General features: G+C 38.3%; 1 protein-coding gene across 1 annotated transcript in view; it reads right to left on the bottom strand.

Annotated features, from left to right (window-relative positions):
- Positions 1-6,532: 6,532 nt before the first annotated feature.
- The window catches only part of NDC1 (NDC1 transmembrane nucleoporin), a 59,957-nt gene continuing 39,040 nt past the window's right edge, over positions 6,533-27,449 (bottom strand). The window contains exons 16-18 of the mRNA XM_027537193.1: positions 27,110-27,210; positions 12,836-12,996; positions 6,533-9,152 (exon numbers count right to left, since the gene is read on the bottom strand). Coding sequence (XP_027392994.1) covers positions 9,089-9,152; positions 12,836-12,996; positions 27,110-27,210 — 326 coding nt within the window. The 3' untranslated portion in view covers positions 6,533-9,088. The remainder of the gene's footprint in view (positions 9,153-12,835; positions 12,997-27,109; positions 27,211-27,449) is intronic.

Raw genomic sequence — 27,449 nt, 5'->3', positions numbered from 1 at the left:
TACTTCAGATGTCTTTTTCCCTCCTACTTACTTTTGTTCATTTTTTGTTATTTCATTTTTTCCATCTTAATTTGAAACTCTAACTATTCTTTTGCAGGTTATCCTTAAGTTACACTGCACTCCTTTAATGTATCAAAGTCACCATATCAAAGTCCACTTTTACTCTATTCCCAATGTAAAGACCTTGTGCTTAGTCGCTTGGTCATGTCCAACTCTTTGTGACCCCATGGACTGTACCCAGCTAGGCTCCTCTTGTCTATGGGGATTCTCCAGGCAAGAATACTAGAGTGGGTTGCCATTCCCTCCTCCAGAGGATCTTTCCAACGAAGGGATAGAACCCAGGCCTCCTGCATTGCAGACGGATTCTTTACCATCTGAGCCACCAGGGAAGTAAAGTAAGTAAAGTCGCTTAGGCGTGTCCGACTCTTTGAGACCCCATGGACTGTAGCCTACCAGGCTCCTCAGTCCATGGAATTTTCCAGGCAAGAGTACTGGAGTGGGTTGCCATTGCCTTCTCCAGGGGATCTTCCCAACCCAGGGATGGAACCCAGGTCTCCCGCTCTGCAGGCAGACGGTTTACTCATCTGAGCCACCAGGGAAGACCTTAAGATATTTTAAGTTCCAAAATCTGACTTATATACCATTATGCTGTGTACTTTAATTCTCTGTATATTTAAAACTCCATCAAGACAGTATTATTTAATATGTCAATATATTTATCTTTTTTGTTTCTTAATTTCTTCCTGCTTCTCTACCCTTTCTTCTGCCTGAAAAAAAAAAAAAAACCAAAATGAACAAAAAACACAAAAACTACCTTTATAAATTAAGTTCCTTCTAGTGTGTCCTACTGATGAAATTTCTCAGCTTTTGTATGTAAATGTTTTTAATTTCCCCATTATTTTTGTAGATTAATGCTGGATATGGAGTTCTAACTTTCAGCACTTTGAAATTTCCATCCCATTCTCTTCAGTTGTTGTTGAAATGTTAGCTGTCTGGCTGTTGCTTGTTTGAATGTGGTCTTTTTTCACTTCTGGCTACTTTAAACACTTGATTTTTAGCACTTTTACTATGATGTACCTCAGTGCCCAGGCTTCCCAAGAGGCTCACTGGTAAAGAATCTGCCTGCCAATGCAGGAGACTTGGGTTTGATCACTGGGTTGGGAAGATCCCATGGAATAGGAAATGTCACACTCCAATATCCTTGCCTGGAAAATTCCTTGGGCAGAGGACCCTGGTGAGCTACAGCCCCTGGGGTCACAAAGAGTCAGACATGACTGAGTACACACACACCCCTCAGTGTGCACTCTTACTTTCCATGCTTTACTCTGAATAATTTCTTCTGACTGACCTTCTAAGTCAGTTTTTTCCAGCTATATCTATCTGCAGGTAAATCTATCCTTTGACTTAATTTAGTTATTCTATTTTTCTGTTCTAAACTATCTGCCTTTTCAAATTATCTGTGTTTGTATGTGTAGTTTCTACTCCATATACATGGTAGTTTCTAGTTCTCTAAAGAATTAAAGGTTTTTTTTAAAATCTTAATGAACACAGTAATCATAATTCTTTTAAAATCTTTATCTGATAATTCTAAGATCTGGAGTCCTCAAGGGTCTATCCTCTTGTCTATCGCTGTTGTTATTCTCACTCATGTTGTCTCTTCCTGTGCCTGGTTATTTTTGGCTGTAGACATTATATTTGAAAACTCATTTGTAGAAATAATTGAGACCTAGGATGTTGTTTTTCTCCAGAGAGGATTTATGATGGCTTCTCCCAGGAACTAGAAGCAATGGCAAACAGAGATTACTGCAGTTCAACTTAATGAGTATTCTAACTCAACTACAGTTCATGCAATCTACTTCTTCCTCACCCTTCCTTCTAGGTTTGCAGCCCTTTGGGGTTCCAACCCAAAGCAAGGGGACTTACCAGCCCCTTTTTGCAGGTCCTTAACCCCAAATTCTATCCCCTATGTTGGGAAACTGACCCTACCTGCCACTTATGCTGATCAACAAAGCTAAGTTCTCAGAAGCCATGTTGGTGATCAAGGCTAATTTCTTTCAAACAGGAATTTGCTTGGCATTCAGAAAGAGCTGGTCAGTTTCTATCTGTTATAAGTAAACTCAGGAGTTACAGGGCAGACGGGAAGAGTAGTAGAAAGCCACTAGATCGAGAAAGAATAAAGCTTTGATGCACAAAGAAGAACCATTTAGAGATCCTGAGAGCTTTCCAGGTTCTTCATGGGGCCCAGAAGCAAATCTATACTTGTGCTCAACAAGACATTTCTGTTCCTTTAGGTCAACTCCCTGCCTTATGGGCTTCCCTTACAGCTCAGTTGGTAAAGAATCCACCTGCAATGCAGGAGACCCTGGTTCAATTCCTGGGTCAGGAAGATCCTATCAGGAATACTCCAGTATTCTTGAGCTTCCCTTGTGGCTCAAATGGTAAAGAATCCACCTGCAATGTGGGAGACCAGGGCTCGATCCCTGGGTTGGGAAGATCCCCTGGAGAAGGAAAAATCTACCCAATCCAGTATTCTGGCCTGGAGAATTCCATGGACTATACAGTCCATGGTTGCCGAGTCGGACACAACCGACTTTCACTTTCCCTGCCTTATGCTTCAGCTAAGTTGGGAATTGTGTCCTTGCAACAAAGAATCATAATATAGCAGGAGAGGGACTAGTGTGTAATATTTTTTCAAGACCACACATCACTTTATAGCTAAGAGATAAAAAGGATAAATCAATTGAGTTAATATCTCTGGACTTCCCTGGTGATCCAATGGTTAAGACTCCATGCTACCAATGCAGGGAGTGCAGGTTTGATCCCTAGTCAGGGAACTAGGGTCTCACAAGCCATGTGGTGCAGCCAAAAAGAAAGCCAACATTTTTTCAAAAGGCTATCAAGTAAAAGCCTGTGATTCAGAGGTCATCTCCCAATGTTTCTCTGCCACAGACATCCACAGGTCTTCCAGAACTATTTTACCATCAGGATCACTTGCAAGGCCCACTCAACAGTATCTGGTAAGAGATATGTTTGCACAGCAAGAACATGAGCGATTAAAGACAAGGTAGAGCCATACAGCTCCTGAAAAATAATGCAAGAAACAAGTGGGCAGCACCAGAACACCTGGAGAGATGCTGCATTCTGGGCAGGCTAGGAACAGAATAGACACTCAACAATGAGACAGCACACAGCAAGACACACCACTTCTGCAAAGCAGCAGAAAAAGCAGAAAAAATAAGGGTTACCTCCACTTACTGCTTCCACACAAACTAGTGATCTCTTTCTGTACTATCAGTGCCTATCACAAGGCCTGGTAATACAGCAGGCAGTTAGTAAATGCTGAATCAGTAGGTGGGAGAATTAACAGCATCTTACAAAAACAGGTCTACAATGCTTTGTCTTAAACTCCTAAGGCCTGAAGCTCTGATTAAAGGACTTTAGAAAGGTAATAAAGATGCATATTACATAACACTCCCATAGGGTCTGGGACAACACCTACATCATCACACCACAGTGAATGGAAACACGGTCATAGTACAAGGAGTAAATGAAGTCTACAAATAGCCTCATAGCAGTCAAGGTCAGATTTAGCTGCCAAATATGTTTTGTCACCAAACTTAACAATAAAAAAATCCTCTGGAATTCAGAATTGTAGATAAGGTCTGCTAAAGATGAAATTAAAAAGTAATCCCAAAAACGACTGCTAATTTTCACTTATCGTGAAACTATTGTTCATGTAATAGGTAAGTTTACTGATTAGACACAGTTGAAGAAAATGATTTGTAAGATAGGTCAGAAGGAACTACACAGAATAAAGCATGGAAAGTCAAAATAATTAAAAGTAAGAAGACAGGGTTATACATGAGAAGGTGTATCTGGAATCCTGGAAGGAAAGAGTGCTCATAATCTATAAGGGGAAGCAGATTTGTAATCAGTTAAGTTACAATTCAATGTGATAAGGTCCAAAAAAGAATGACAAAGCATTGAAAAAACACACTGAACCCTACCTGGGCGTATGAGGGAAGGCTAAGCTCATTGTGAAAAATGCCAAGTTTGCCAAGACAGAAATTCAAGTGAAGGCTAGGTGCAAGAGAGCAACTCTGGGCAAATCCCTGCTGAAAACTCAAAATAAGCATAGAAACACCAGAATATTTCTCAGCATTCCTGCATTACCTATGGGACCTAACCATATTCTTCATGCTTTCCAACAAATCAATCAGATGTAAGAACTCCACCTTATAGCAATCATTGTTCATATGCTTCTGAAAGAATACCAAATATGAGAAAACTCACTAGGGCAGTGGTTTTCAAAATGTGGTCTCCTGACGAGCATAGTGTCTGGACACTTTAAAAATTCTTGGGCTCTACCTCAGACTTTAAAGACGCTTTGCTCCTTGGAAGAAAAGCTACGGCAAACCTAGACAGCATATTAAAAAGCAGGGACATCACTTTGCCAACAAAGGTCCATATAGTCAAAGCTATGGTTTTCCAGTAGTCATGTACAGATGTGAGAGTTCCATATAGAAGGCTGAGTGCCAAAGATTTGATGCTCTGTAATCAACTGGTGCTGGAGAAGACTCCTGAGAGTCCTTTGGACAGCAAGGAGATCAAACCAATTAATCCTAAAGGAAATCAACCCTGAATATTCATTGGAAGGACTGATGCTGAAGCTCCAATACTTTGGCCACCTGATTCAAAGAGCAGACTCCCTGGAAAAGACCCTGATGCTGCACAAGACTGAAGGCCAAAGGAGAAGAGGGTGGCAAAGGATGAGATGGTTAGATAACATAACCGAGTCAATGGACATGAATTTGGGCAAACTCTGGCAGACAGTGAAGGACAAGGAAGCCTGGTGTCCTGTAGTCCATGGGGTTGCAGAGTTAGACACAGCTTATTGACTGAACACTTTAGACTTACTAAAATCTGAAGCTCTAGAAAGGGGGCCCAGTTTTCTGTGTCTTAACAAGTTTTCCATGTGGTTCTGATGCATGCTAAATCTGACAACTCCTGAGCTAAGATAAACCCTTTTCACAGTGTGATTCTGAGATCACTGCTTGGAATTGGCTACAAACTACACCTCTTGGAAACTAGTCCAGACCTCCTGAAGCAGAATCCGTACTAAGTGGAGCCCAGACTCTGTACCTCTAATGAGCACTCCCTATGAGTCAATGCTTGTGAACCCAAGTTTCCAATGCCACTGCATTTGATTATAAACTCCTAGAGGTCAGGACTGCCTTGTTCACAGGTCAATTTGTTTCCAGTAGCTGGGCCGAAAGAGGCATTAGGTGAGTATTTTTGGATGATTAGCTAGCTCCATATTAAAGCACCAATCACTACAGCAACTGCCAAAGCTGCTTAGGGCCGTGACCGAGAACTCTTAAGGTGGTAACGTGCTGTGTGCCCCACCTCCCCCTCAAAACAATGATTCTGCTCATTTTAGAATGGTGGTCAGCAGCTTTTTAAGAATAGCTAGATTATTAACTGATGAACTAAAGTCATCTTTGCAGCCACTATGGAGAACAGTGTGGAGATTCCTTAAAAAACTGGAAATAGAACTGCCTTATGATCCAGCAATCCCACTGCTGGGCATACACACTGAGGAAACCAGAAGGGAAAGAGACACATGTACCCCAATGTTCATCGCAGCACTGTTTATAATAGCGAGGACATGGAAGCAACCTAGATGTCCATCAACAGATGAATGGATAAGAAAGCTATGGTACATATACACAATGGAGTATTACTCAGCCATTAAAAAGAAAACATTTGAATCAGTTCTAATGAGGTGGATGAAACTGGAGCCTATTATACAGAGTGAAGTAAGCCAGAAGAAAAACACCAATACAGTATAATAACGCATATATATGGAATTTAGAAAGATGGTAACAATAACCCTGTGTACGAGACAGCAAAAGAGACACTGATGTATAGAACAGTCTTATGGACTCTATGGGAGAGGAAGAGGGTGGGAAGATTTGGGAGAATGGCATTGAAACATGTAAAATATCATGTATGAAACGAGATGCCAGTCCAGGTTCCATGCACGATACTGGATGCTTGGGGCTAGTGCACTGGGACGACCCAGAGGGATGGTATGGGGAGGGAGGAGGGAGGAGGGTTCAGGATGGGGAACACATGTATACCTGTGGCGGATTCATTTTGATATTTGGCAAAACTAATACAATTATGTAAAGTTTAAAAATAAAATAAAATTTAAAAAAAAAAAAAAATAAGAAAGATAACTATGGATTGGATAGCAAACAGGGCAAGTTGAGGGCCTTAGTTATAGTACCTCAACTACCCTGAGGAGAAGTTCGGGCTAATTTAAGTAAAGTTGACAGACATAACTTTTAGCCTGGGGGAATATGATCCATTTAGAAACACTATTCTGGCAAGAAAAGAAACCTCTATTAAGAAATGGCTTTCAGCACCTGCATCCTCGAAGAAAGAGGCTTTTAGAATTTAGGCTCCTCAGAGTTACCATTACAGATCACCCACCAGATGAGTCCAGTCAGAGGCAAAAGCTGATTTCTCAAGACATGTTTCAGGTTTTATAAGTATCGGGTCTCAGATTGATTAAAATGGCTAATGCAACACATACACATATACACCAGAAATTAAATAACTGATCTTACAGATACGCATATTTCAATTAACAGTCCCATTTCTAAAAACTGTCAATTTATTTTTCTACCCAATTCAGTATCAGTGATATACAAAAGGATATAAACAGATTATCATATTTACAGGATAACAGAAAACAAATACCAAGGAACAAACCCAGCAAAATAACAAACTGTTGCTTATCCATGTCCACTCAACTATACACATTTTGTGTTTTTTTTTTTTAATTCTAGGACACTTTCCCAGTTCTCTAGGAAAGAAGTTACGTGGATTTATACCTTCCATAAGGGTCAAGAAAACATTACAAGAGCTGATACAATCACGTTTTGTACTGACAGAAAACACTTTTAAGGAACACCCTCTAATTTTCAGGCCAACGTCAACAGTATCAGTGGGTTCACAGGCAGGATGTGACTTCATCAAAGGAAATGCTTCTCTCCTCCTGGTGGCCTTCCTAAGATCCTCCTTCCTGCAGACAGGTGAAGGAGCTAGCTCTCTTCCCTCTTTCCCAACAGGTGATCAAGGCGTACCCTACTCCAACAGACGGAGTGTAGATTATCGACACAATGAGGAAAAGGAACTGATTTCTTTATCTACTAAATACAATCCAGATTTGGGGAGGCAGTTCCAAATTTCCACCAGGCAGACACCATGTGAACTGTATTGAGTACAAGACATGTTATCTTCAGAAAAATAGGGATGAACACCTCAGAAATTTTCACATTGCTCATCAAATATAGTTTGCCCAAAGCATATGGGAGATGACAAAAAAAAAAACAAAAACCTTAAAACAAAGCCAGACATTTTATCTGAATAAGTCAGAGTTTAAATTCTTTATGTAAGCATAAGGTTAAGCGTCCTTTTCTCCCAAAATGCCTCAAACAGGGGCAGCAGGGAGAATGGAATATAAAAAGCTCAATGACTAAAATATGGAACTCAACGGTTTCTGGTCATCTGTAAGTAGCTTCTACATTCAAAATTCAACTTTTACATTCAAAAAACTCACTTCAACTCCACTTCAGATGCCAAAAAAAAAAAAAAGGCAATAGCCTACGTACGCCAAACACTTGACAACTGGGAAGCTGTCTCATAAAGGCCAGAAGGATTCATTTATAATTTGGCATGTGCTGGCTCAAGGGGCAACAAATAAATCAAGATATAATACATCAAGTAATCAGACAAATGGTAGACATACACACCACAATAAAGATTCACATACAGTCCTCCGCTGACTTTAAAGAAAAAATTAGGGGACACTAGAGGGAAAAGATAAGGGGAAAAGGATTATAAGGAAGTATTTCAGTCCAAAGCTAGTCCAGTGAATGTCTACCAGTAGGATTTCCAATCTTTCATCTCCAAAGTTGATCTAATAAATTATAAAATTACCTACTCACTTTCAGGACATACAACATACTCCTAAGTACACTAATCCCTCTGACATTTTGGTTTCACTTGCTACCTGATGACTAAGTTGTTTCTGGGTGTAAAGATGTTCCTAATATATTTTAACCAGCCAGTTAACAAAGCAAAGGTTGCTCCCCTGTGAGGACAATAAGCTTTACAAAATAATTTGATCTAATGAAGATGAGGAGAGTGGGGGAAAAAAAAAGGAAAGTTTCCTGGTTTTCTTGCAAAACTTTTTCTCTCACTTGAAAAACCTGGCAATCACTTAATGTTTTGTTCCAGAAAAAGAAAGCAAAAACTAGCTGAGAAAATACCCATACACATTGTTTACTAGCATGATACAAAATAAATTCATAGATGTCGGTCAATTATCTTTTGAAAACCAAATGTGAATGTTTCATCTTGTAACTTAAGAGCTGAATTTTTCCACATTCCTTTACATAGAGTTAGCATCTGTAAATTGAGACTTCTTTTTGACAATCATGCAAATTTAATTTGTCTCCAAAAACAAAAACACAACCTAACAGATTAACAAAATATGTCCTCTAGACAGCATTTTCTGTGACTTTTTCTCCACTGTTACTCTTTTTATCCTTTAGTAAACAGAAACTACTCCAAAAAAGTTTACGCATTTTGAGTTTACAGAGAGCTAAACTCTCAGACCGATCAGGAAGGAAGGCTAGATCAAGTTGGCCTGTTTTACCTTCTGAACTGCCTCTACTCCTCTCAAAAGAAAATTCTAAACATTTTCTAGTTCTTCTTATTAAGCTGCATAAGCTACAAACATTTCTACTGCCATAGAGGCTTCTGTAAAATTGAATAAAGATTTTATTATGCCACACACACAAAAAGCAATCAGTACAGAAAAGGCAGTTTTCGGTTTTTCTGTTGAGAATTTCTTTCCATGATTTCTCCCATTAAAGTATAGTTTTCAAAGCAACCACCACGACAAAGGAAGCATCTAATTAGTCCATTTTCTTCTGATCCAAGAATGCTGAACATTTACTGTCCCATCTGTAGTTGTATCAGCAGTGTAATGAACACAGTTTATATTACTTAACTATTCTTTGAACTCCAAGAACTGCTGAAGTCTCTTCTGATGTTCTGCAGATGCTGGCACAGCACTAAATGAGACATAAATTCAAAGCATAAGCTTTATTTTACATTAAGCATATTAAGTGAACCACAGAGCAGAGAGTCAATATTTTTCAAAACAATTAAAAATGAATAGAAATCTTCACTTATTTAGTACTTCTGAAAAAAGCTGGATGAAAACCCTCCTTAATCTACTGAGAGGAGGGCGTGCATGGAGCAACAGCTTCTACCTTTAAAAGCCCAGAGAAAATTAAGGCTGACAACTGAAGGCATCAACTGTAACCTGCTCTGCTGTGGAACCTGCTGTGCAGAGTTTCAGGCTGTGCAGTAGATTTTTCTGGATTTTATTATTTTATTTAAACCAGATTCCAACATTATCTTTGAGTTGTGGAGTATATAAATTGCTTTCAATATAAAATCCTTTAAACAAAGATGTTTGGATAAAACACAATAGACTCCACTAATCGTTTTCAAAGGTAACAGCTTGGTGGTTTAGATTTACTTTCCCTTTGAACATAAGTTATGTCTTGGATGGAGAAACTGAGTTCTCTTCCCACCCTCACCCCTACAAAAATACATTACCTTGACAAAAGTGGGGCAAATATACACTGAAACTAGTATGAAGCTTTATTTTAAACTTTTAGGCAGAAATTAAATACAATGAAAGATTCCAGTTTTCTAGTTGTTGATAAAACTGTATACTGACTGAATAATAATGGAGAAGAGAATGGCAACCCACTCCAGTATTCTGGCCAGAGAATTCCATGGGCTGTATAGTCCATGGGGTCACAAAGAGTCAGACACGACTGAGCAACTTTCACACACTGAGTAATAAAATTCCAGTAACTGAAGATCGCCACTTTTAAAAGTGTCAAAAGGCTTATTATAATAATTTTGCTACAAATTATCCTAAAACACCTTACACATTTTATATATCTGCTTTCTTAAACCATGTAGCTGCCACTAACTGAACCATCTCAAGTATACTTTACTATTCAGAATAGACTTTCTCTCCGTGCCAGGGAGGCTGTCATCTCTAACTAAATGGCTCTGAATTTTTTCAAACACCAAGTCTTCTCTCATGATTTTCTTTTGATTTTTATTCTCATGATTCCCCTCTGCCAGCAGGCACTGTACTTCTCTCACTGTTGTTAATACTCAACTCTAATAGTAGTCTTCCTCTCAAATTTTAATGTTATTGGTTAGAAAGTCAGTAAATCAAACTTGTCTAAATTAAGAGTAAACAGATATTAAATGAAGGTCTCCAATGTGTAACTGGTCTGTGTTAGTTTTCACACCTTAAGTGTTTACTTCATTTATAGCTGGTTCTCAGAGGTGAAGCTCTGGGGAATGAATAAACCAGGTATTAATAGGGGCTTCCCTGTTGGCTCAGTTGGTAAAGAATTCGCCTGCAATGCAGGAGACCCTGGTTTGATTCCTGGGTCAAGAAGATCCACTGGAGAAGGGATAGGCTACCCATGCCAGTATTCTTGGGCTTCCCTTGGGGCTCAGCCGGTAAAGAATTCGCCTGCAATGCGGGAGACCTGGGTTCGATCCCTGGGTTGGGAAGATCCCCTGGAGAAGGGAAAGGCTACCCACTGCAATATTCTGGCCTGGAGAATTCCATGGACTGTACAGTCCATGGGGTTGCAAAGAGTCGAACATGAATGAGCGACTTTCACTTTCATACAATAATAATAGTTGTTGTCACAATAATATATAATGTATGTGGGCTTTACATATGTATGATCCTATTTTATCTCTATTAACAGCAAATGAAATAAAATGGGATGAATAATATACCTTTTTCATGGCAGGAAAAACAGTATCAGAATGGTTTTCAGAGGTCTGCATATAGAATTCTAGGGTCCAAAAGATTTAGTCTAATTTCTGGTTCTACAACTTACTACCTGCATAAGTTACTACCTGGAAGTTACTTAAATTAATAGATAACTTGTCCACAACTACAACAGACAGTAGTGTACTCAGACATATATCCAAATGTTTTAATTCCAAATCTAATGCTTCTACTATTACCATTCTGTCCAATATTTGCACAAAATAGTCTTTACTGGCCTCATCAATTTTAGTATATATATAATATATGGCTCTACTCAGAGAAAAGAAACTAAGGCAGAGTTTCATTCTTACAGTTTTTTTAATAATCATCTACTTTGCTTATGGAAGAAATCTATTTCCCCTTTTCTTCCTGTTTTGGTTGTATCACGAATATATATCAATCATCATCTGTATTTCATTGTCTGAATTCACTGAGAATTTTCTAAGAGTACCTTACATCTTGTACCTTACATTTATACCTTAAACCTTACAGTTTACATCTTGGAGGGAGTCTAGTGTTGTATAGGGTAAGAAGGTGGAATCTTAAGAACAAGACAGACCTAATTTCAGCTTTATGTTCTAACACTGACTTGACGGTGCTATCAGGCATGTTCTTAAGCTCTTTGAGTCTCAGTTTCTATATTATACAATTATGATAACCTCTATACCTCACAGGCTCTTTGAGAAGAATAAATGAAACGTGCTAAGTATATTGTCTAGAATAGCACTGTCCAAAAGAACTTTCTGCAATGATGGAAATGTTTTATACCTAAGCTGTCCAGTATAGTAGCCAGTAGCCACGTGTCATTATTGAGGACTTGAAAGGTGGCCAATGTAACTGACAGATTGGATTTTCAATTTTATTTAACTTAATTTAAATTTAAATAGCAACACGTGGCTATCATATTAGAGACTGCAGATCTAGAAAACACTCAATGATTTTTTTTTTCTGGTTTGTTTTTAAACAAATGAATAAACTTCTTAAGGACAGAGGGTTATCTACAGCTTTTCTGTATTTCCACACAGAACCAAAGTGTTCCATAAACTTGTTGCTGTGGCTACCTTAGGTATGTATATAGTATGTTTTATGTATTTGCCTTATGGACGTAAAAGGAAATACACTACTGTTTCTAAAAGCAGCTAGTTTGAAGAAGTTCTAAACTATTAATTGCATACAGAAAAAAACAGAGCAATCTTATATCTTTTAAAGTTTATTTACAATTATGATAAACGTAGTTAGTAAACTAGTATCCCTTACATTGCCTAGCTAGATTATTTCATGAAAAGAAAGCAGTAAACATCAATGAAACTAAATATACACAGACTTGGCATTTGTGGTTTTCTTTCCGGTTCCGTTTCTGAAGGTGTTATGATCTGTTGCTGTTTTTCCAGCATGATTCACAAAGCACCAAGGACTCATTTATGGAATACTCTGCTCACCCCAAGTCTTGGTTTGCTAACCAAGATGTAATAACAGAATTATTTTTAATATGCCTTTCTGGAGAGTATTCATTTTGCCCTTTTTCTCCCTTAAGGTTATTTTAGGAATTTAAGAAAACAATATATAATTATATTTGCTGCTTTTATAACTTTCTATCCTCTTTTTTTTATCCATCTGAAAGAAGGTCCCAAAGCTTATACAATAGGCTAATTTTTAAAATATTAAATCTAATATTAAATCTATTTTAAATAGATTAAATCTAGTAGATTTAAATCTAATATTAAATCACAAATATTAAATATAAATCTAAGCTATTACTTCCCAGTAAGAATCAAGAAGTTCCCCCAAAAAACACTTTCAATTTATGAGCCTTAATTCTCATGCCTGTTTCTCAGGGGAACTCCTGAAAGTAAATAAAAGAGGTAAACTTACTTCAGATGTTCACCAAATGTGGTAGTTATCCTATAGATGGCTGTTTTCAGTGATGCTCTAAATGCAAATCTTAATGTTTTATAGGAAGTGTCCACCAGGCTTCCTGAAATCCGAGGTGGCTTACTGGAAGCATGAGGAAGCTTGAAATACTTGTCAACTGACTATATCAAGAAAAAAAGGAAACACATTAGTTTAGACTATCAAAAAAGCCAACTCACTGCAAGGATTAAAGAGATTTCATTTCATATAGACAGATACAGAGATAACACATAGACATACAATAAAGTATTTATTTTGGATCACAGTCAAACAGTTTGAAAAACAGTGCAGTCAAGGTTCTGCCACTTCAGCAGTTACCAGGGAAAAGTCTACAACCATCCTCTAAAAAGCAGTTATATACTTTTACAGCCTTGAAAATTCAAAAGTGGGAAGTGAAACACAGATGTCCTACTCTGCTTACGATGCATGACAGGTAAGAATACCTTTATTATGAATCTCAGTCCGAAAAAAGATCAAACTTTATACTTTACGTAAGTAAGGTTATTTACAAAACTAGCTTATCTTCCTTTTCAATTCTAGATTGTAAAACATCTATGTGCAAGAATAGGTAGGGAGAGAGAACTCACAAGTGAAACTGATTCATTTACATACTTGACAATGTAAGAAAAAGATTTAAGTATAATTTTCAAAATCCAAAAGTAAATATTATAATTTTAAATGCTGGGGAGCCCAAGAATATTGGCGTGGGTAGCCTATCCCTTCTCCAGCAGATCTTCCCGACCCAGGAATCAAACCAGGGTCTCCTGTATTGCAGGTGGATTCTTTACCAACTGAGCTATCAGGGAAGCCCCTTTAAATGCTATAACTATATTAAGAGAAGGGAGAAGAGAAGATTGAGAAGAATAACTGTGTTAATCTACTGCAGTATAATATCTAATATTAATAATATAATATAGTATAATATCTAATATCTAAGTATAATATATAAGGTGACAAGAAGCAATAGCATAAGTCTATTATCTATAGTTATGGATGTAAGCACCAAAAAAGTACCTAAGACTCTAGGTAAAATGATTTTTGCCATCATGTTTTTAATTTCAAGAGTTCTTTTATGTCAATTAAATGATCCTTTTTATTTCAACATCCTATTTTTGTTTCCAGGATTCAATACCCTCTTTTATTTCTGAGGATTTTGGTGGTTTTTGTTATATTTTGGGGTTTATTTTTGCTTTAGAGTTTCTTTTCCCTCTGTACTCCACTTAGTCTCTATCATCTGTATTAAAGATTTCCCTTGGAACATACTGATCCTTGGCTCAAGACTGAGAATAGGACCTTCTGAAGAGCTGGACCAAAAGCTCTGAGTACTAGAAATTACTGATAACAACTTTGAGTACATGACTGGGGATTACCGACAACAGGCTTCACAACAGGTGATGTGCATGGACTTTTCTCGGGGGAGTGGGGGGGTGTACGGGGCGGGGAGGGTGAGTGCCAACTCAGTAACTTTAGGTCTTTCTTCTTGGTTTGATCAGAGTTCCCAAAGAAGAGTCTTCCAGTACCCTCTTTGGAAGGCCTGGTTCCCAGTGCTCAGGGAAGCTGAGCAGGTGACAGAGCTAAGCTTCTAGTAGAGTGCCTGCAACTATGAACTCTCCCAGTCCTGACAGCCAGTGCTGCACTCTCTCTAAAGGATGAAACTTAACTTCTGGAATGAGGGAGAAGCACCTCGGAGAATCTAGGGCTCTAGCTGGGTTTCAACAGCGCTCACACAGCCTCTTTGTTTTGGCGTCTGTCCCTCAGGCCTTGGCCCCAGAGGTGCTTGCCGCTCACCCCACTGCCACCTTCGCAGTTGCCTCGGACTCTGCTAAGTTAGTTATCTCAACCATCTGCTCTCCAGCTTTGAAAACTTTGTTGCTATTGTCTCCTCTCCTATTTATGGATTTATGTCTTTTTAAAAGACTTTCACTATAGTTTAGCAGAGTTTAGGGGGAAGGAACAAGATTTGATGTGTGTGTTCAGTCTGTCACAATAACTGCAAGTCCAAGAATTCATTCTTTCAACAGAAACTTGTAAGAGGGATGCCCGAGGCTGGGGCATGCTTGAGATACTTTTAGGCAGTATGGAAGACAGTATTCAGTGACATACTTAAGTAACATTAAGTAACACTGAATCACAATGGAAACATTACTTCCTTTTCAATTTTCTTATAAACCTTAATTAGGTATACTAGCAAAATAGTCATCATCATTTTCACCTGGGTTCAGTGGACCCTTTTTATAGTCTTTTTACAAAAAATTTACAGAAATAAGAATGACAGGATAATGTAAAATACTTTTAAAGCAATATAAATAAGATTATAAACATAGTTTTCAGGTTTCAAAGATATAAACATCTGAAGTATGAAATGTGTTTTGAATGCAACTAGCTGCTTATCAGCTATCATGAACAAACCTGGAACACATCCATCCTATAATACTGATTTCAAATTGAAGATATATCTCCAACAGACTCTAGCTTATCATTATTTCTGGTTCTTTTTCTTGCATCTGCACCATCAAAACACAATACTTTAAAAAACTTTTGACAGTTCATAATTTTGTTGCAAAGTTCAGCCATTTTTTTGGTACCCCAACTGTGCAAAACATTTTCATTCTTAGGTTTATAAAGATGAACTGAAATGGTCAATCACATATAAAATTATTTTATACATGTGACTTTTTTTCATTTCAACATCAACTATTTCCTTCCAATCACTTTTGAATACACCTTTGTATACCTTCAGTATGCATCCATTTAAGAAATCATATAAATTTCTAGAGTGCTGTGTCTCTGCATGCATCATCCGCTTTATCTAAATAATTATTTAACATATGGGCAATTTTCTCCTTTTTACCATCATTGGTGGAAAATCTTTTAAATCTGAATTAGCAACTGTATTCATTGAAAGCTTAAAAAAAACTATAAAGATGTTTGTTCAGACTATTTATATACCTTTTCTTGAAAGATGATGCAATACTATATGATTTCATCATTCTTCTGTTTTGTTACTGGTCTTTTTACCACAATTAGAGTAACTGATGAGTAATGATGAAATAATTCCTAGGATGATCAAATAGCAAACTGTTTCAAGACACTGGAAATGTAAAATCACTAGGATTCCATAATACATCTCAGATTTTAAAAGGGTCGAAAGGGTAATTGTAAAGGAATGAATTTTGTTTTCTCTTTGTTCTTTAAAAGAACTCTAAGAAAGAATAAAAGTCATAAAATACCAATCCCTACAAATAATTCGAATAGCTCAAAAAAATAAACGCCAAAACTTAAATTGGGTCCAACAGACCCTAATGTATACAAGTTACATTGGGGAAGAAAGTCTCAGTATGGAGATGATGTGTCCTTAACGTCACATTTCTAATCCTCTCTAATTTCCCTTCACAACAAAAGGACAAGAAGGCTTCAGGTTCAGGGACTTCAGCAAAAAGAATTACTTAAAATTACTGTCTTTTCTCTTTCATTGTCTTCTCAATACTGAAATCCAAAAAGCCCTAATCTGACAATAAAACCTAACCTAAGCTGACATAGGTTATTTATATTCTTTATTCCACTTGCTATGAATATTCAGATATTTCACTGGAGAAAAGCATTACTGTATCTGATTAAGGGGCTTCTACCTCAGATAGCAATAGCAGTGTTACATAATTATGATTGTGTATACCATGTAACATTTTGAAAAATCTTAAAATACCTAAATTTTGAAACAATTTGAGGGTTTGAGATAAGGAATGGTAGACCTGTATCTATCCATAGCAAGTCAAACTAGCTTCCCTTTTACAACAGTGATACTGTTTCCTTTTAAATAAATTTAACTTAAAATACTAAGTAAACAATAGTTCATTTAGGTGGTTCAGTTCAGTTCAGTTCAGTTGCTCAGTCATGTCCGACTCTTTGCGACTCCATGTATCGCAACATGCCAGGCCTCCCGGTCCATCACCAACTCCCGGAGTTCACTCAAACTCACATCCATCGAGTCAGTGATCCATTTGAGTCACCAGCCATCTCATCCTCTGGAGAAATATCAATAACCTCAGATATGCAGATGACACCACCCTTATAGCAGAAAGTGAAGAGGAACTAAAAAGCCTCTTGATGAAAGTGAAAAAGAGTGAAAAAGTTAGCTTAAAGCTCAACATTCAGAAAACGAAGATCATGGCATCTGGTCCCATCACTTCATGGGAAATAGATAGGGAAACAGTGGAAACAGTGTCAGACTTTATTTTTTGGGGGGGTTCCAAAATCACTGCAGATGGTGATTGCAGCCATGAAATTGAAAGACACTTACTCCTTGGAAGAAAAGTTATGACCAACCTAGACAGCATATTGAAAAGCACAGACATTACTTTGCCAACAAAGGTCCGTCTAGTCAAGGCTATGGTTTTTCCAGTGATCACGTATGGATGTGAGAGTTGGACTGTGAAGAAAGCTGAGCACCGAAGAATTGATGCTTTTGAACTGTGGTGTTGGAGAAGACTCTTGAGAGTCCCTTGGACTGCAAGGAGATCCAACCAGTCCATTCTAAAGGAGATCGACCCTGAGTGTTCTTTGAAAGGAATGATGCTAAAGCTGAAACTCCAGTACTTTGGTCACCTCATGCAAAGAGCTGACTCATTGGAAAAAATTCTGATGCTGGGAGTGATTGGGGGCAGGAGGAGAAGGGGACGACTTGGATGCAGTCTCAAAAACGACAGAATGATCTCTGTTCATTTCCAAGGCAAACCATTCAATATCACAGTAATCCAAGTCTATGCCCCAACCAGTAATGCTGAAGAAGCTGAAGTTGAATGGTTCTATGAAGACCTACAAGACCTTTTAGAACTAACACCCAAAAAAGATGTCCTTTTCATTATAGGGGACTGGAATGCAAAAGTAGGAAGTCAAGAAACACCTGGAGTAACAGGCAAATTTGGCCTTGGAATACGGAATGAAGCAGGGCAAAGGCTAATAGAGTTTTGCCAAGAGAACGCACTGGTCATAGCAAACACCCTCTTCCAACAACAGAAGAGAAGACTCTATACATGGACATCACCAGATGGTCAACACCGAAATCAGACTGATTTAGGTGGTATATGACTAAAATAATGACAATAGTGGATGCTAATCAACAGTTAAGGCAAAAACTATGATGGTAGTATATGAATAACTTGAACCTAGAGAACACTGGTTTATAGTATTTAATGATAGGCCCCATGGTTACCAGAACTGAAGTATCCACTTAATCAGCTATGAGATTAAACAAGTACCTATTGAGCACTCATTTTATGCATTGGTTCCTGCACTTAAGACTCAGATCACACAATTGGAATCTCAAATATTTAGTTAAGAATTATCCCAAACAATAAAAAGAGTAAGTGGTGAGTACAATACACCACTGAACAATATAAATACACTCTGGGAAAAATAAATTCTATGAAGGCCTCACTTTGGCCCTAAAAGAAGCCTAAAGAGGGGCTGTACTATGGAAACAGGCACTTTTTGCCCATTTATATTTACACGCAGTAGCATATGCACAAAGGCCACATAAACAGAAAAGTCCAGTTGCTCTTTCCTGATTATTTATCTATCAACGTCATCAACAGAAGTCTGCCATGCAGAGCCTTCAAAGTCCCTGGTCTCAATGACCCTACTTATAACCTAGTTAAAAAGGGTTCTGCTCCACTAAAGCCAGAATCCAAAACAAATGTTAAGGATAAGAGTGGACTTTGTTACTGGAAATCATGACTATAGATCAGAGTTTCTCAAACTGAGCACTACTGACATTCTGGACTGGGCGGTTCTTTCCTGTGGGGCCTGACCTGTGCAGTGCAGGCTGTTCAGCAGCGTCCCTGGCCTCCACACAATATATGCCGTAGCATCCCCCACTGTGACAATCAAACTGTTTGCAGACACTACCAAATACCTCCTGGGGAACAAAATCATCCCTGGTTGAGAACCACTGCTACAGAATAATAGCAGTATCAGATGATGATAATGACAGCTAAATTTATCAACTGCAGTTATTTTGTGTCAGGAACTCAGTTAATTGTGATATATATATATATGTATACATATATATCATCTCATTTAAATAATAATTTGCTAACAAAGCCACGTCTGATAACCACTTGTTTCATTTAATTGTTTATAATAATAGTATATGCTATTTATTGCATATATTATACTTGCCAAGAACCATTTTAAACTCTTTACAGATATTATTTCTAACCCTCATAATATTCCTACGAGACACTATTTTCATTTCATAAATGAAGATCCTGCTCTCAGAAAACCTTAATAAACTGCTCTAGTCACTCAGAGAGCAGTGGAGCCTTGGGCATCTGTCTGACACTGTCACCCAGACTACTTGCTTACGGTACTGACAGCAGTACTTTCTTTTTAATCTTTAAAAATCTTTTCTCCTGTACAAGGATTCTGTCATACAGCATGGTAACAGTGACAACAAGGTAATAAGAGCTAACTAACATTTGCGGAGCGCTTAACATAAGCTAGAGTTTCCCAGGTGGCACAGTGGTAAAGAATCCGCCAGCAATGCAGAAGACATGGGTTCGATCCCTGGGTCGGGAAGATCCCCGGGAGAAGGAAATTGCAACCCACTCCAGTATTTTCGCCTGGGAAATCCTACAGACAGAGAAGCCTGGAGGGCTTCAGTCCATGTGGTCGCAAAAGGTCGGACACAACTCAGCGACTACAACAACCACAGCAATAGCATGGGCTAGGCACCCTGAGTGCTTTAGTACGAGCTAGGATTTAAACACGGGGAGCTCTGCCCCTAGATCTCACACTTTGGCTCTTCTAACCTGCTACAGTCGATATTAAGAAAGGAAGTTAAGAAATACACGTTCTGCCAAGCCCTCGCAGAGGTGATCCGATATGGTAGAAAGGAAAGAACTTGGGGTGTGAAAGCCTGGTTTACAAATTCACTCGACCATTCATTGACCACGATCTTGAGTAAGTCATACCAACAGATATAGATATAGTCTTTTTGAGAGAGATTCAATCATGCAAAATAAGCTTTATTCTAACTTTATGGGATTTTTACAAAAATTAAAGAAAGAACATTTCTTGTGGATTCTACAGAAATAAAACATAAAAACTGAAAATATATAATATATAAATTATATATCCTGCTAAGTCACTTCAGTCGTGTCCGACTCTGTGTGACCCCATAGACAGCCCACCAGGCTCTCCTGCCCCTGGGATTCTCCAGGCAAGAATACTGGCGTGGGTTGCCATTTCCTTCTCCAATGCATGAAAGTGAAAAGTGAAGTCGCTCAGTTGTATCCGACTCTTAGCAACCCCATGGACTGCAGCCTACCAGGCTCCTCCATCCATGGGATTTTCCAGGCAAGAGTACTGGAGTGGGGTGCCATTGCCTTCTCCGATATAAATTATATATATATACACACACATATATTTATATATTAATACATATTTATAATAATATATATTAATAATATGATTATTATACATTATATACAATATATTATATATTAATATATAATATACTGTATATAAATATAAATATAAAATATATAAAAATATACAAAATAAATATAGAAATAAAAATACGATTCTAGAGAAACAAAAACAGTGTGACTTGTGGAAGAATACTGGTCAAGGGTCTCTGGATCTGGATCTTCAAACTCAAGAGTTCTGGCCCTCAAGAACATTCCTTTCCTCCTCTTCGTTCTTCCGTCTAACTTCTGTGTCACTTCCTAAGGGAAGCCTTTCATGACTTCACACCCTTCCTTTTAATCTCCTACTCACAAGACTAGTTAGACTTGCCTGTTTTATGTGCTTTAATCACCCTGCATTTTTGTGCATTGCGGCACTCATAATTATACTTACTTGTATGACTTCCTGTTTTACTTTCTGGTACTTATTTGTATGGCCTCCTCTGTGAGGTTACAAAGTGCTGGACATGTCTGAGCAACTGCCACTTTCACTTTTCGAGCTTCTGGAGGGCAGGAACCATGTTGGTCTTTTCTTATTCTGTATCTCAGCACACGCTGAACTGTTTGATAATTAGTATTTATTGAATATATGAACAGTATAAAGGTCAACTTCGAATTTCCAAGTATATCGAAATTTGGCCTTAGGGTGATAAGGCAAAAAATATAATAGATAGAGCTGATATCCTATATCAAGGTGACAGTGACTCTTCAAAGACTAGAAGGCTTTCTCAAAAGTTTAAAACATACTTTCAAAAATGAAAAAGTGACTGACGGTTAAACAATGTGATTGTACTTAATGACACAGAACTATACACAAAAAGATAGCTAAAATGTTGTGTATTTTAAATTTTATATGTGTATTTTAACACAATTAAAAAAAATTTTTTTTAATTAAACCATTCTACCATTTTGGTCCCCAACCTTTTACATATAAGGATCCTTTTTAAAGACTATATATACACACACACACACTTAGACAGATAGATAGCTATCTAGTGGAATTCCATGGGACAGTAACTGTTCTCCATCCACTAATGTAGGAAATAATTCCATAAACTCAATAATGCTTTTAAATGACTATGTACTTCAATTAACCAAAACAGTATATAGAAACTTCTAAAAAATAGTGGTAACTATGTCAGACAAACATTAATTATTCAGATGACAGCAATGCATGTATGGATTCATGAACCCAATGTAATATTTGGATCTCCCAGGATGGCTTGGCTCACTATTATTAGGAACAACTGTCCTAGGATACCCATCCCTCCACTCCTTGCCCTCTGAATGGTTTGAAGAATGAAAGGCTTCCCCTTTTCTTTCATATTTTGTCTTTAATGATTCAGTAAAATGGCTGAAGTGATTGACAGTGAAAAGTAAAGCAAAAGAACAAGACAGTTCCATATAACTGTTCCTTGTGTTTGTGTGTGTGCTCAGCTGTGTCCAACTCTTTCCAACCCTATGGACTGTAGCCCACCCAGCTCCTCTGTCCAGGGAATCTTCCAGGCAAGAATATTGGAGTGGGTTTCTATCTGCTACTCCAGGGGATCTTCCCAACCCAGGGATCAAACCTGAGTCTCCTGCATTGCAGGCAGATCCTTTATCACTGAGTCAACTGGGAAGCCCCACACACAACTGTTCCTCAGTAGATCCAGAAGCCTGTATTTTATAACTTGCCTTAAATTACAGAGATATTTAGAACTTATTTTTGTTATTAAGAACAAGAATCCCCTCTACATCAAAGAATATAAAGCCAAAAACATACAACAGGACTCATATGAGTCACATGACATCCCTGTCTTACAAAATGAAGGGGTTTGTGACTATTATAATTAACTCACATCAGAACTGTCATTTAATTCAGGCCCCAGAACAGAAGCCTTCACCCATCAAACCTACCATGAAGCTATCCAGCAGTCATCCAACAAGCATTTAATAAATAAGTACCTATTATTTGCCAGGTACCAGGTCAGATGCTAGGAATACAGAAATAAGACAAGGTCCGTGACTCTACTCGTGTCTGACTCGTTGCAACCCCATGGACTATATATACATCAGCCTCCTCTATCCATGGAATTCTCCAGGCAAAAATACTGGAGTGGGTTGCCATTTCCTTCTCCAGGGGAATCGTCCTGACCCAGGAATCAAACCCGGTCTCCTGCATTGCAGGCAGATTCTTTACCAGTTGAGCCACCGGGGAAGCCCCCTACTCTGACTAGAGACGATAAAAGTAAACAGATAATGGAAATGCAGTGTAATAAAATGATGAAATGGGGGTTACAGGCAGAGCCAGAGAAAACGAGAAAAATGTGTTCTATGCAAAGAAAGAGAGAAGAGGCATCACGTACAGAGTTAGTTAGGTTAAGAAAATAAAATATACTTGGGGCAGGGGTGAAGGAAACAGAATAGTCCGTGGTGGTTATGAGTCTAGAGGGCTTATGGGGACAACCGGACAGTGGCCGAAGTCAGAATGCAGGGTCCCTGTTAAGTCCCGGGAGCAAAAGGCCATAGTAACAATTCAGGTCAAGAATGCCGAGAGCCTGAAGTGAGGCTGAAGTAGGAGGGATGGGCAAGAGAAAGGGTAGGCGGTGAACATGGGATTGATCCCTTAGAGTTTTGCCAGGTGGGTGCAACTGAAGGACCTGGCAACTAGGAGGTGAGGAAACTGGTAACAAAACGGCTGAAGTGAAAGATTATAAGGTGTAACCTGGATAAGGAACAACGTATGTGTAGCTAGGGGGGAGCTGAAAAACGAAGTGAAAATATCAGCAAAGACAAAGAGAGTGTACAGAAGAAGCAAAGGCATAAAAGGCTGTGCATGGGGGAGACAGGGGCTCTTATATAGCCCACAGATCTATGGATAGGATTCAGGGGCCATGAATTTTGGGCTAAAAATGACATGTTTATCTTTACTAAGCTCTAATTAAAATTTAGCAATTATTTCAATTATGAAACAGTAAATCACAATAGCATTAGTAGTTCCTCTAAGTTTGCCACCAACAGAAATCATCAATATTTTCATCACACTAGTGTAATTATCTTTAAACACCATTCATCTTATCATTACTTCAAAATGATGAGTTAGACCCACTGATGCTCACTCACTCAGTCGTGTCTGACCCTTTGTGACCCCATGGACTATAGCCTGACAGGCTCCTCTGTCCACAGAATTCTCCAGGCAAGAATACTGGAGTGGGTTGCCATTTCCTTCTCTATTAGACCCACTGATAGACCTTGTTGTTTAATGTATTAATGTATCACAAACTTAATACTTTCAAAATTATCTTCTAATATAACTGATTTCCTTTCTAATCTGAAAGGCTTTATATTTTATGTATTTATTTTTCCCATTATTCTGGGAAAATGTCCATGGGCCTCATCAGACTGCTAAAGGGATCTCTGGCACAAAAACATTCAAGGACTCTGGCTTAGAGGCTAGAATCCTGGACTTTTAAGCTTTGCAAGTGGAGAATACACAGGCCGATGAAGCCTGGCTGACAGTCAAAGGCTGAGACTGATGAGTGTGTGAAAGAATGGCGACAGAACACTCTGACATAAATCGCAGCAATATTTTTTCAGTCTGTCTCCCAGAATAATGGAAATATAAACAAAAATAAATAAATGAGACGTACTTAAACTAAAAAGCTTTTGCACAGCAAAAGAAACAATAAACAAAATTAAAGACAATCCACAGATTGGGAGAAAACATTTCCAAATGATGAGACCAATAAGGGATTAGTCTCCAAAATTTACAAACAGCTCATGATGCTTAACAGCATCAAAACAAACAACCCACTCAAAAAATGGGCAGAAGACCTAAATAGACATTTCTTCAAAGAAGACATACAGATGGGCAAGAGGTACATGAAAAGATGTTCAATCCGGCTAATTATTAGAGAAACGCAAATCAAAACTACAGTGAGATACCACCTCACACCAGTCACAGTGGCTATCATCAAAAATCCACAAACATTAAATGCTGGAAAGGGTGTGGAAAAACGGGAACCCTCCTAACTGTAGGTGAGAACATAAATTGGTATAGCCACTCTGGAGAACCGTATGGAGATTCCTTAAAAAACTAAAACTAGAACTACCATATGACCCTGCAATCCCACTCCTGGACACATATCCGGAGAATAACACGGTCCGAAAAGACACATGCACCCCAGTGTTCATTGCAGCACTCTTTACAACAGTCAAGACATGGAAGCAACCTAAATGTTCACTGACAGAGGAATGGATAAAGATGATGTACACATCACTGAGCCATTAAAAAGAATGAAATAATGCCATTTGTGGCAATATGGATGGACCTAGAGACTTACTTATTGAGTGAAATAAGTCAGAAAGAGAAGAAATACCATATGACATCCCTTATGTGTGGAATCTAAAATGAAATGATACAAATGAACTTACTTACAAAAGAGACTCAGGAGACTTTGAAAATGAGCTTATGGTTGCCCAAAGAGAAGGGGAAGGGGAAGGGAGAATTAGGGAGTTTGGGGTGGACATGTACACACTGCTATAGTTAAAATGGATAACCAACAAGGACCTACTGTATAGCACATGGAACTCTGCTCAGTGTTGTGTGGCAGCCTGGATGGGAGGGGAGTCGGGGAGAATGGATACATGCACATGTCTGGCCGAGTCCCTGTGCTGTTCACCTGAAACTAGCACAGCATTGTTAATCAGCTATTCCCCAAACAAAGTAAAAAGTTCTAAAAAAGTAAATAAAGTGAGAAAGTCAAAGTGTGGGATAAATATCCATGTGGACACTGACTCCCTCACGACGCTCCATCTTGGGATATGGGGTAGAAAGACTGCAAGGTGGTTTGCAAAATCTGATGACTGTAGAGCATGACCGAAAGGGTGACTGTGATGTTGTCTTGGGGAGAAGAGATGCCACAAGCCTCGCACAAAGAGGGGTTTTTGTTCCATTTACCGCTTCCCAAACTCTCAAAAATATACCTTTGCCTCTTTCTCCTCTGCTCCTCAAAAGTACTTTCCATTCAGCTCCATACCTTCCTAATCAAAAGTAAGAATGACTACAACCAAATAAACAAATTTGCTTTCCTTATCATGCCTAGCCATAATCAACTATGAAGAATTACGAGTTTTGATAGTGAAGAGATGAGAAGAAAGTAATTTTGGTGCAGAATACCTCTAGGGCACTGTGATCTTTGTGAAATCAACTGTTTCAACCAGCATTTTTTAAAAAATGAAACAGAATGGAAAACATTAGAATGAAGCACAAAATAAAAGGTAAGCACTGTTGTAAGCATCTTTTATTTGTTACACACACACACATCCCACCTCTATATTCTGAGTCTAATGTACTACATATCATAGTCTAAAAAGTTTGAAAGTTACAGTTCTAAAAGTAGAGCCATTCTCTCTGAAGAGAACCCTATGTAAAATAAAAGTCCAGCAGAAGACAGTAGACAAGTTCGGAGACTGGATCTGCAGCTTTCCCTGAGGTCTACTCCACTGCTAATGCCTGCAGTGAGATCACATCACGTCCCAGCTCTGCCACTAAGATGTGTGTGAGATCTGAGGTAAGCCACTGCACTACCAAGCCCCTTTCATGTGTAAGACAGGGCCGAAACATCTCCACTTTACTTCACAAGGTAGACTTGAAGTTCAAAAAAATGATGATATGAAATCACTCTGTAGACTAGGGAACATTGTACTGTTGTTTTATTTTAAACTATACAACCAGAGTGATTAAAAAAAAAAAAGCTATGCTATGAATACCAAAGATACACCCATAATCATGGTTACCCTAATGTGTGGTTAGATAAGCCAAACAGTAGAAGTTGTGGAAATAGTAGAAAATTCTTTCTTTACAGTAAGGTAGTTGGGAAGTGAACCCAAATAATAAAGCTATCCACGGGTATATACATGTCTCAAATAACATACATGAGAAAGTAGGCACAAAGAGGACAAAGTGAAGGAAAAAAATCACTGGTTCTGAAGGGTAAGACATTCTAAGAGGTAAAATGAATTGAGATTTGAAGAAAGGAAGAGCGAAGCTTGTTTTCTCTCATATCTTAAATTGCTTCCCAAGACCCAAAGATGCACCAGTTGTTATCCTTCAAACCCAGTTCAGAAATACTTTCTCCAGAAAACCTGTACACCCAAGCCCCTACCTTTAAATGCCCCCGGCCCTTAGTGTTTATACACCTCATCTAACACAGAACTAATAATACAAGGCAGTGAAAACATATCACCCAACAGGAAGTCAGGAAAGGCAGCCTAATGAAAAACAAGAAGCATATGTTTTATTTTTCTTCCTTTAAGCCTAGGACTAAACAGACCTGTTAGTTTAAAACGATGCACCCAGCCTCGTAGCAGGAATCCACTGGTCCCAGCTCTATCTTCTTAAGCCTCTAGTCGATAAGTAACTTCTTATTTACACAAGTAACTTAACTACAGGTCACTTTCAGGAGCTACAAATTATGTAAGGATGCAAACCTATAGTAATGAACAGAATTCCAATATCCTAAATAATCTGATTAATACCAGAGGTATGTCCTACAGGTTTAATATACCTTCTCTGTTACAATAAAATTAACACTTACAAATGAATTAAAAGTCTGTCTTCCTAGTCTGTCTTAGACTGTAAGTACCTGACGGTGAGAACAGTACCATTGTTTTGACTTCCAACATGTTTTTCGTTACTCAATGTGAAATGTAAGAAACAAACAGAAAAGGCTAGGCGGGGGAGAAGACAGGACCTCTACTTCCGCCCAACCCATATATTGCCTACCTCTTGCAGCGTCAACAAAGTATTAAGAATAGCTGGTAGTGTGGTCTGGACTACGCCAAATCTATCTTCTGTAAACGATGCTGCTACTAAGTGAGACAAACCTCGAGGGGAAAAGAAGAAACAAGTTAAAAGTGAATCAAAATTAGGCAAATCCACTTGCAATACATCTATCTGAGGATGAATTAATATTCTGAATGTATAGAAGTCTAAATAAAAAAGGGAGTAATAGAATAGAAAAAGAGGCAAAAGGGATGGAAAAGGTACTCACTGCAATAGTCTTAAATAAGATGAATCTGACTTATGTTCTAATAGAAAAAAGTTCTTTTAAATAATACTGTGT

Source organism: Bos indicus x Bos taurus, chromosome 3 (assembly GCF_003369695.1).
Source record: "Bos indicus x Bos taurus breed Angus x Brahman F1 hybrid chromosome 3, Bos_hybrid_MaternalHap_v2.0, whole genome shotgun sequence".
In the NCBI taxonomy this organism is placed as follows: Eukaryota; Metazoa; Chordata; class Mammalia; order Artiodactyla; family Bovidae; genus Bos; species Bos indicus x Bos taurus.
The sequence above is the reverse complement of the archived record's forward strand: the minus strand, read 5'-3'. Positions and strand labels throughout refer to the sequence as shown.